At 37.5% G+C, this 11,674-nt stretch overlaps 1 protein-coding gene across 3 annotated transcripts in view; it reads right to left on the reverse strand.

Annotated features, from left to right (window-relative positions):
* Positions 1-1,491: 1,491 nt before the first annotated feature.
* LOC107684979 (ankyrin repeat and LEM domain-containing protein 2-like) overlaps positions 1,492-11,674 on the reverse strand; it is a 17,741-nt gene continuing 7,558 nt past the window's right edge. For all 3 annotated transcript variants that reach the window (XM_016481378.1, XM_016481376.1, XM_016481377.1), the window contains exons 6-13: positions 11,267-11,389; positions 11,100-11,172; positions 10,831-11,000; positions 10,645-10,751; positions 10,317-10,507; positions 4,493-5,321; positions 3,449-3,580; positions 1,492-2,092 (exon numbers count right to left, since the gene is read on the reverse strand). In XM_016481378.1, the coding sequence (XP_016336864.1) occupies positions 1,879-2,092; positions 3,449-3,580; positions 4,493-5,321; positions 10,317-10,507; positions 10,645-10,751; positions 10,831-11,000; positions 11,100-11,172; positions 11,267-11,389 (1,839 nt within the window). In that variant the 3' untranslated portion in view covers positions 1,492-1,878. The remainder of the gene's footprint in view (positions 2,093-3,448; positions 3,581-4,492; positions 5,322-10,316; positions 10,508-10,644; positions 10,752-10,830; positions 11,001-11,099; positions 11,173-11,266; positions 11,390-11,674) is intronic.

The raw sequence follows: 11,674 nt of genomic DNA on the forward strand, positions 1-11,674 counted from the left end.
TTTATCCTAGGAAACAGAAAAAAAAGGTCTATTCAGCTTGTATGTGGTCAGTGCATCTGTGTTCCGTATGCTCCAAACAGATCATAATCAAAGGCACTAAAGCTCAGATTGATGGGCACCAAAGAAATAGATCATATGATCTGAAAGTACCACAGAGGATGTTCTGGACTCGATTCCTTGAGATATTCATCACATAAAACTGAGCTACCTGGAGCTTTTCTGCTTCTAGTCATGTAGCTTTTATTCCAAAATCAATGGATTGAATCTGGCAAACTGAGCCATTTCAAAAGCCAGCGAGAGAATCGCATCGACATGATCTAGCGGTGAGACTAAAATATTGGTCATTTATGTTGGTCTGAATGAAAATGCAAATTCATTCTTTGCCACTAGGTGCCACTGTTGGAGAAGTAGCTGTTTCCCCGGTAACGGCTGTAAACAAAGCAGCACTGCGCTCACAAACGCTGCTTTATCAGGCATTACAGGCAAGATGAAATGAAAATAAGACCAATCGGACCAATCACCGCTGATTAGCGTCACGCAAAGGAGGGATTTGGAAAAATGAATCTTTAAACGAATCGTTTGGAAGTCGTTGAGCAAGTAAGGTAAAAATAAATGCATATTATAAGACAATGAAAGTGTTTTTTGACCTTGCATGCATGTCAACCTGTTGTTGGGGACTCCCAAAACCAAAATATGAACCTTTCATAACCCATAATAGGGGCACTTTAAAGTGCACTTACAACACTCTGGATCCACAATCATCAAGTCTTTATGACATTAACGGAACAAGACACACTCCTTATCGATCATCAACTCTGCATGTGCTTGAATGTGGCACGGCTTAAACAGAGTCTCATCTGTTGCTCACGACGAACTGTGTCAAACTCCAAAAAGAATTAAAAGTGCAAACAAATGCATACATAGAAATAAATCACATTTATTAAACTTAAAAAAGGGAATACTCACACGTTATAGACCTCTTGCTTCTATTAGCAAAGCAAGAATCAACACCTGCTTTTCAGATTCAGAAGTTGGTCTTTTTTTTTTTAGAAATTTAAGGCAGTTCTCCAATCAAGGAATAAAAATAACTCCTGGCAGTCAGGTGACGTTTTTCTTTTTTAACCTTAAAGGGGTCATATGATGCGATTTCAAGTTTTCCTTTCTCTTTGGAGTGTTACAAGCTGATTGTGCATAGATAAGATCCCTAAAGTTGCAAAGACTAAAGTCTCAAAACCAAAGTTAAAAACCATTAAAATGAGTATTTTGTGCTACTGACAGTTAACTAGCAAAAATAATTCAATAATTTACTACCATGTTATTTTAATTTAGCTCTGGGTTTCTGTGTTTATACATGGAAATCTTTTTTCCCCCAATTTAAATGACTGTGTTGAAATTGTTCATTTCCATTCAAGACAGTTTTGTAATTCCACAGATACATCTCCCAAGCACACACACACTCACACACACACACACACACACACACACACACACACACACAGAGAGAGAAAGATAAGAAGGAAAATAGAAAACAAAACAAAACAGGTTAGAAAAAGTCTATACGACCATTACAGATCAACACACTGGGTGTCATACACAGAAGTACCGAATATTTCTATTTCTATTATGATTCGGGAACACCCCGGGAGATGTGCATATTATTATTTGAGCTGTGTTCTACGCACCTAGGAGCATAGAAACTGAAGGACGGCCTGTTGCGAGATCCTTTCTGTGGTTTGCACGGCACTAGGAGTCCAATTTGTGCATTTCATGGCTTCTGTTGTGACACCGTTCTCTTCTGTGACGTTTCATCCCCATATTCGCTTATTATTTCAGTTGCTAATTGGTAGAAATTGGGCCGGATGGGATGGAGAGCATGTGTTAAATGGGGGCGTCGCCGAAATGTTTGAGTCGGATTTGCTGGATGTAGCTCACGGGACTGTAGTTGGAGTGTGCTGGGCTGCAGACGTCCGGTGAGCTCATGTGACGGGCTGGACTGAAGCGACCCGCGGGGGACTTCAAGCCGCCCGCTGGAGAGCCAGGGGTGACTGAATGAGCCCTCAAATGGCTCTTGTACACCGCAGGAGTCTGCCAGCTGAAAACATAAATACAGACCTCTCAGCGCACATAAATATTTGTCACAAGATGTTTTCAAGAGCGATCTTTAAAAAAGGCCTGTTGTTGTCATTTAGGTTTTTTAAAAATGTTTTTTAAAGAAGTTTCCTATACTCTCCAGGACTGCATCTATTTGATACAAAATACAGGAAAAACAGTGATATTGTGTTATATTATTATGTTTTCTGTTTTAATATATGTGACCCTGGAGCACAAAACCAGTCTTAAGTCACTTGGGTATATCTTTAGCAATAGCCAAAAAACATTTGTACACTTAAGACAGGTTTTGTGGTCCAGGGTCACATATTTACCACAGAGACAGTGATAAAACATTTTATCTTTAACAGAACTTCAAAAGAACAGCATTTATTTAAAGGGGTCATCGGATGCTGAATTCACTTTTACATGTTGTTTGAACATAAATGTGTGTTGGCAGTGTGTGTACACATGCACCCTATAATGATAAAAATCCACCCAGTGCTTTTGTTTTTTAAATCCCCAAAAATAATAACCCCTTTCCCAGATCAAGCCATTCACAGATTCTGACCTGATGTAAGTCACACAGACCGAGGCCCCTCCCACGATTGTTGACTGACACTGGCATTTTATCACAGACCTGCCCTGAGCGAGCGGTCATCAGTCCGCCACTGTTTCGACACCGGAGCAGTTGTAGACAAGAATGGCTCCTAAGCAATTGAGGTGTTTTGTTGTTGGATGTAATAATGAACATAGCAGTCGTCATTTACTCCTGACATCTGAGCCACTGATAATGCAGTGGATTACATTTGTTTTTGAAGGGAATGCGCCCCCGATCTACCTAAATGCATCTATGTTTGCACGAATCATTCTTGATCCCAGAAGAAGTGAGTATAAGGTTTATTTTTTAATAAATCTTTGCAAATCGCCTTTCCAAATAATGTGCTAGTTAGCAAGTTCCGCGGCTAAATGCGTCTAAAGTTTACAGTCTCATGAGAACGGCTCGTCACCCCACGGAAGAGAAGGGCGGGGTGAGCAGAACTCATTAGCATTTAAAGGTACATGCGCTGAAACGGCTTGCTGTGAACAGAGCTGTTTTTGACAAGGTAAAAAGGGTGTTGTTTTAATCTACCATTAAGAAATTTTAACCAAAGTATGTTATAGACTTTTCATTAAGACCCTAAAGAATCATATCAACTTGTGGAAAATGGGCATCTGATGTCCCCCTTAAAATTGATTTTTTTTTTGTAACATAAGTGATTTTTAATAATGATTAAAAAAAAAAAACATCTCTTTTGAACGGTTGTGCAATGTAGTAGACAGCAGTGTAACATAACTCTCACATGACCCACATGCCTACCTTTGCATTTCTAAGTGGGAGTATGCCTGAATTGTGCTCTTCCATTTGTGAATGCCGGGATGCTTCAGAGGGTCAATGTCTGTGCCTCCTAAAGCTGACAGAACCTCTCTGTCCAACTTGGTGGGCGAATCCCTGAAATAAGAAGGAAAGAAAGAAGGTTTAAAGCCAAAAATGTGTTCTGAGACTATCCACAAATTGTTCAGAACAGGACCTTAAATAAAAGTTTTTTTTTCTTTTACAGCAAATGGTTAGTGTCAAAGAAGTGTTTTTGCATTATTACTATTTAAAGAGCTGAATTTTAAGCAATTATTCCGGTCTTCAGTGTCAACATGATTCTCCAGAAATTATTCTAATATTGCTGATTTGTGCTCAAGTAACATTTCTTATGAAATTAAAAACATGCATAAAAATAAAAAATAAATAAATAAATAAATACATGTATTTAAAAGAATTAAATGAAAAAATGAATAAATAATTTTTTTTTTTAAATGCCACATTGGCTAACTGGGTTGCAAATTTAACTCAAATTAATTACTCAATAGAGGCCAGCTAGGTTGAGAACCATATATTTTACTATAATAACTTATAGACCAATATACCTTAAGAAGGGTGGCAGTGGCACCATATTTAACCTTTGACAGGAATGAAAACAAGATTGAGGGATAAATGTACAGTGTGTTCGAAGGACTGTAATGTTGTTTAACAACATCCAGATTTGATGGACAAATACTTCTTCATTTTAAAAGTTGTGAGTTATGAAAATTACATGTGATCTTGGACCTTTGCACTGAGCACACCACTGTAAACTGCAAGTCTATCCATCCTGGCATTGTTTCATCTGCATACAATTTAATGTGGCATCTAACCTAAGGGCTATGCTTAAAAAAAATTATGTGACACCATGTGTGTACCAAAGTGTACCATAAAAGGCTAATATTTAGGAAATTCCATCGCTAGCCTAGATATCACAATTCTCTGCTATACTGCTGGAAATAAGTAATGCCTTTATATCGAAGCATCACAGTGATCACAGGCTCCTCTCACCCTTCGATGAAGAGTCTTTTCGTCACTCTAGGAGGAGTCCGCAGTATGAAGTCCTGAGAACTGTCAAGTGATCTGTAGGAGCTGGAAGATCCGGAGGAGCTGAGGTCTCTTCCCCCATGATCCCAGGACTTTGATCTAGCGCAGATCGTGCGCTCGCCCCCTGGAGTCTCTACAGTCCGTTGGTTCATAGGTTCTAACCTCTCATTGGCCAGGAAGTATTCATCTGAACTTGCACTGGACCTCGCATCTACGTCGTTTCTTCTCTCCAGTCCATCATTCTCTGCTGCCTGTAATGCAGACGTCATGTCTTTATCAAACACGGAGTCATCTTCCGAGGACAAAGAGAGGCGGCCCAGTCCAGAGGTGAGCTCCGTGGCCTGGGCGTCTCTGTGACGTTTCCCTCCACTTCTTCTTCTCTCCCTGTTTGTCCTATCTGGCTCATCCAGCAGAGACATCCTCTCAAACTCAGCCATTAGGTTTGAGATTGGCGACAAAATGCAGGAATTTGATGAACCGCAGATGCGAGGGGACATTTTGTCCCCGTTTGGAGTCCTGTCCCCGGGGCCCTGCTCGCTCAGGCCGTTTTTACTGCTGGAGAGCAGTAGATCCTGCTCCGCCGCCACCTCGATGAGGTCAGCACTGTGGGAGACTGGTAGGATGTGAAACTCAAGCCCCCCTACCGCCCCCTGCAGGCCATCTTTGGAGCACACAGAAGAAATACTGGTGAGGGCAGCGTTCTGCCTGTTCTTGATCTCCTCCAGGCTGATATCGTCACCCTCATCCAAAAATGTCCCCACAGAGATGGAGTTACAGAACTTCTTCAGTTTGCCTGAAATTTAAAAGGGGATATATCATGGAGTGAAGGATTTCCCTGGGTCTTGAAAATCAAAAATTTTGATGTACAATGTAGATGTGCAGTCAAACCAAAAATTATTCAGACACCAGATATAATTTTTGATATCTTTTTACTAGTGGATGCAGGACACTATAGATCATTAATTTAAGTGAGGATAGCAAAATAAAAGTAAACTGTGACTATTATTATATTATAATAATATTATACCCAAAAATCCAAAAGACTATATTATACCCAAAAATCCTTCATACAGTGGACTACCAGTAAAACTGATACAAATTTGGTACCAAAACTTATTCAGACACTTTGACCTGACCATGTTTTGCTTAATTGTTTTTCTTTAATTGCCAATTTGACCTTTTTACACCACAGACTGAACAGAATTAAGCATTGCTTGGTAATTGGTTGACCTAAATTGGTATTATCTAATTAATTGTTTTTCTTTAATTGCCAATTTGACCTTTTTACACCACAGACTGAACAGAATTAAGCATTGCTTGGTAATTGGTTGACCCAAATTGGTATTATCTAATTATGTAATTAAATTTAACAGCTGACAGCTATTCATTACATACCTTTATATCAAAGTTATCTGACATTATCAAGATGAATTTGTTCCGACACAGTTTAACTATGAGTTCTTGTCATATTTTATTACCATTTTCTAAACTATAGTGAATAAACTGTGATAATGTGAGAAATATTGAAGGTGTCTGAATAAATTTTGGTTTGACTGTACTTAAACATTCACAAAACAAAGTTCCATCCCATTTTACAAACAAACGTAAGCCAGCCACAATTTACATAAAAAAATCTACAATGTACAGAAGCAAACAACTTATTTAACTGTAAGGGCAAGAAAGCAGGTGAGAAATGCGGAAAAACTAATAAATAAGCCTATACGAGAAATATATTTTTACTTAAATAATAAATTAAGAAAACGCAAGAAAAAACTGTGCAACAAGTAGTATGCAGAGTTTCGGTTAGTTTTTGTGCTCCGCGAAAGGAAACCAAGATGGCAGAAAGCGGCATCCTATTTTTCTTTAGGCCTATTTTACAAAAGCAAAAATATTTTAGTAGAAAAATAGTTTTTATTGTGAACGTACACAAATAAAAGCAAACCTTTTACAATTCCGATTATCTTTACGACTAAAATTAGTAGTTGCTTCCACTGTTAGAAGGAAAAAAATTCAAGTGATTGCACTGGCGCCACATGCGCGCACACAGTTAAGCATTGCTACCTTGACAATGCAGCCTGTTCATTATCATAATAAAATACAGTCAGTCAAACATATGAAAAAAAAACACACTGCTCAGTTTAAATATGTAGTAAAATCTGTGCCGTTAAGTGTTTTCACCGTACCGCTGTGATGTTATGCAAAACATTTTGTTTTACGTGGATATTGGAACGCGAGTGAAGTAGGCTACATAATTGCCAATTTGACCTTTTTACACCACAGACTGAACAGAATTAAGCATTGCTTGGTAATTGGTTGACCCAAATTGGTATTATCTAATTATGTAATTAAATTTAACAGCTGACAGCTATTCATTACATACCTTTATATCAAAGTTATCTGACATTATCAAGATGAATTTGTTCCGACACAGTTTAACTATGAGTTCTTGTCATATTTTATTACCATTTTCTAAACTATAGTGAATAAACTGTGATAATGTGAGAAATATTGAAGGTGTCTGAATAAATTTTGGTTTGACTGTACTTAAACATTCACAAAACAAAGTTCCATCCCATTTTACAAACAAACGTAAGCCAGCCACAATTTACATAAAAAAATCTACAATGTACAGAAGCAAACAACTTATTTAACTGTAAGGGCAAGAAAGCAGGTGAGAAATGCGGAAAAACTAATAAATAAGCCTATACGAGAAATATATTTTTACTTAAATAATAAATTAAGAAAACGCAAGAAAAAACTGTGCAACAAGTAGTATGCAGAGTTTCGGTTAGTTTTTGTGCTCCGCGAAAGGAAACCAAGATGGCAGAAAGCGGCATCCTATTTTTCTTTAGGCCTATTTTACAAAAGCAAAAATATTTTAGTAGAAAAATAGTTTTTATTGTGAACGTACACAAATAAAAGCAAACCTTTTACAATTCCGATTATCTTTACGACTAAAATTAGTAGTTGCTTCCACTGTTAGAAGGAAAAAAATTAAAGTGATTGCACTGGCGCCACATGCGCGCACACAGTTAAGCATTGCTACCTTGACAATGCAGCCTGTTCATTATCATAATAAAATACAGTCAGTCAAACATATGGGGGAAAAAAACTATTTAGTAAAAAAAAATATGTAGTAAAATCTGTGCTGTTAAGTGTTATCACAGTAGACAGTAGCCTACCGCCGTGATGTTATGCAAAACATTTTGTTTTACTTGGATATTGGAACGCGAGTGCATAAGTACATAATAAATAATAATTTGCCATTCAAATACATCGCGAATACGGAAACATTTGATTTTGTGTTGAATGAGAGACCCAACGTTGGTTTCAGTTTCGTTTTAGCCTAAAATAATTTGTTTTGGCTTGTCATTTATAGCTTCTTATATTTTTAATTCTTGTTCTTTTCTAAATAGGCTACTGTTAAATTGAAAGGATTTGTTGTGGAGTGAGGAGAACTAAAATAGCATATCTATGTTTACAGTGTTTAATATAATGTTTGTAAACTCAAACTCATCCTTTCTAATCATCCTACTACTTGTCCGCTTGATCCTATTCCATCTCATCTCCTTCAAGCTATTTCTCCTGCAGTTGTACCTGCACTCACTCACATCATAAACACATCCCTTCACACTGGCGTTTTTCCCTCAGCATTTAGACAGGCTCGTACAGTCCTACTATCCCTTCACACTGGTGTTTTTCCCTCAGCATTTAGACAGGCTCGTATAAACCCACTAAGAAACCCACTCTTAACCCATCTCTTTTAGAGCACTACAGACCGGTTTCCCTTCTTCCTTTCATTACAAAAACACTTGAATGAACTGTGTTCAACCAAGTCTCTGCCTTTCTCACACAGAACAACCTCCTCGACAGCAACTAGTCTGGTTTCAGAAGTGGACATTCAACGGTTTTCTTTTTATTATATAATTTAAAAAAACCTTGCTATGTGTACTGCGTTAAGCTAACTGAGACTTGTTATAGCACTTGCATATCATTGCTCTTTTGTTGATTTTGATTGCTTCCATTGTCCTCATTTGTAAGTCGCTTTGGATAAAAGCGTCTGCTAAATGACTAAATGTAAATGTAAACATTTCGCGTAGGCATTAGGTCTATTTCTGAATGAAGTAATACAATGCGATTTGTACGCGACTTAAGTTTTTTTGTCTCTAAAAAAACCCGAAATTTTTTATACGCATAGCGCCTATTTTAACCATGCAGTAGGGCTGGGCGATATGAGCAAATATCTTGGTATTTTTTGGACGATTTGCGATATACAATATATATCTTGGTATTTTCGTTTTTGTATTAAAAAAAAATCTGTATTTAATATATATATTTCACTTACTGCCCAATGTTGTCCACGAAGTTTAGCGGAGAATCGCAAAGCAGAAGGGTCATGCACTTCTGACAGAAAAATTTAGTATTTCCATGACTTTCTAACATTTACAGATGGAGAATATACCTGTGAAATGTAAGTTATGCATTCAGGAAGTCAGCACATCTCAAACACATTATAATAATAATTAATTAATTATAATGCGAGAAGCCTAGCGTCTCTGTCAGCGGCACACACAGCCTTTTCTGTCAGAGCATCTGACGGGCCGAGCCGCTTAAACTATGCGAAACTATAAACTATACTGTGTCTTACCAGTTTTTAAAGGCATTAATATAAAGCTTGTCACATGTTTAGAACTAATTGTATTATGCACTTTCTCCGCAGCAGTTCAGTCTGTGTTCTCCGCTATATTTTCAGATGCGCTCGTAACAAACTACTGTATATCGATATAAACGGTATTGCCTCATGTCGTATCGCTTATAAATAAAATATCGATATATTGTACAAACTCGATTTACCGCCCAGCCCTACCATGCAGTAAACCTTTTAAAATATTTGAATTACTGAGAAAAAAATTAAAATAAATGACTTTTTAACGTTTAACTGATTGTATTAATCGGTCAAAATTATTACGGTCGGTTAATGGTTAACCGGTTAAAATGAGCATCCCTAATTGATATAATTTTTTTATATTTTATAATGTAATTTATTCCTGTAATGACAAAGCTGAATTTTCAGCATCATTACTCCAGTCTTCAGTGTCACATGATCCTTCGGAAATCATTCTAAAATTCTGATTTGCTACTCAAGACACATTTCTTCTTATCTTATTGTGCTGCTTACCGTGATACATTTTTATTCAGAATTCTTTGACGAGTAGAATATAAAATGACAAATCTTTGTTCTCGTTTTTGATCGATTAAATGCATTTTGAATGGGACGTTTTTCTTCAAAAAAATTCTATAAACCAACATTTGAAATCATTTCAGAAAAATGTTGATATTAGAATAAAACTAGAATAAAACCTAATTTTTTTAGGTAACAACTTTCTTTTGAAAGCACCCATGTATATGATAACTTTTAAAAGACTGTAAAAACAACAATAATAAAAGTTTTGAAAAAAATAAAACATTTTGAGAAAATGACATAGCTCAAATTTCTGAAAAATAAAAGATCATGTATGTGTTATACAACTGTTCTGAACAAAAACGTCAGACGGGATGAAAGAAAGCGCAAATTCACTCTGACAGTAGGTGAACAAAACAGTGCTGCGCTTATAAACATTACTTTATTGGGCATCATATGGATTTAAGATGAAAAGAAAATGCCTCTTTTCTGAAGACAGTCGTACAGTCTGACTGTTAGATATACACTCACGAATGCCCTGTCAGAATGACACATTTCGCCAAAAGGTGACAAGTTTGCAGGTATGTTAAAAGTCAGTGGTCTTACCCGGAGATGGGGTTTTAAACCTGTTGCTGGTTTCGTTCTCTCCAGCCTCCTCGTGAGCTCGATCCCTGAAGTCCTTTTTACTGAGGTATTCTTCAAGCACTTTCAGGCCTTCGCTTGACTGCAGGTCCACAAAACTGTCCAGAAAATCCCAGTACTCTGCCCAGGGGTGACCGAGCTCATGGGCCAGATCTCTACTCACAGACAGGGCACCATTATCTAAACAATGCTTAATAGCACTCTTAAATGCCAAAAACATTAAACAAGTGTCTATGATAATACAAGCTTCCTATGAATGACCAGCTTCCTTAAATTATATCTTAACGCTGACCTGCCAACTCTTTCTGCTCCACGGTCTGGGTCAGACTTTAGGATGTTGTGGAAATGGTCTGCCCGTTCTCTGGGAGGAGTCTTCCACGCTCGTCTGAACTCATCTGCCTATATTAAAAATGTTTTTAATTTATATACAAATTTGATTAGGTCATAAAACATGACTAAACATTAGTACAAAACTCACTTTAGATGGATTTAAAGGTCCAGCAAAGGCCCTGACTGCCATAACTGGATCCTTTGGGCTTCTGGGTAACCGTGGTGACAGATTTTCCATTGGCTCAGGGGACCAAGGTGCACCAATCACAGGTTGGGAGGAGTTATCTGTAGCTCTCAATAAGGGGATGTATAATCGATCTGTAGCCAATAAGAAATCAGTGTTAGAATATGGAATACAACTCATCTAAATTTTTAAAGTATAATAAATAAATTCAAAACTATACATCGCTGACTTGCCTTCTAAATATTCATTTATCTTCTGTTTGACCTCCTGAATCTTACCCTTTTCTTTCATTCTTTCACAAATTACCTAAATTAAGAGAATACATTGGACGACTGATAAATAAGCTTTGGTAAATTATGAAATCTTCAGCATGAAAGCTAATGCATCACAGTTGCTGTACCTCAGAGGGCTTCTGGTTGTACTTGTTCTTGCAGTTCTTGTCGATATCTGGATGAGAACACAGTATGTTCACCACCTCTGGACAGCCAAACTTGCATGCAAAGTGGAGCGGCGTCTCAAATCCCTGTGAAACACCATTCACCATGTGAAACATGAGCATTCAGGTGGGACTGTTCCAAACCCCAGTGAGCCGCCTGCCTAGACAGTATTCCAGGTATAATATAAAAGTACCAGACACAATAGATGCTCCAAACTAGGGCTGCACGATAAATCGCATGCGATATTTAATGCGCATCTTGTCAGAAAGCCGGTTCTGTAATCAGCGGTAAATCTCCATCACCTGCGGGCTGCTCAATGTGAAAACCCGCCTGATAAGATGCGCGTTAAATATCACATGCGATTAATGGTG

The sequence above is a fragment of the Sinocyclocheilus anshuiensis genome, unplaced genomic scaffold (assembly GCF_001515605.1).
Source record: "Sinocyclocheilus anshuiensis isolate Anshui unplaced genomic scaffold, SAMN03320099.WGS_v1.1 scaffold605, whole genome shotgun sequence".
In the NCBI taxonomy this organism is placed as follows: domain Eukaryota; kingdom Metazoa; phylum Chordata; class Actinopteri; order Cypriniformes; family Cyprinidae; genus Sinocyclocheilus; species Sinocyclocheilus anshuiensis.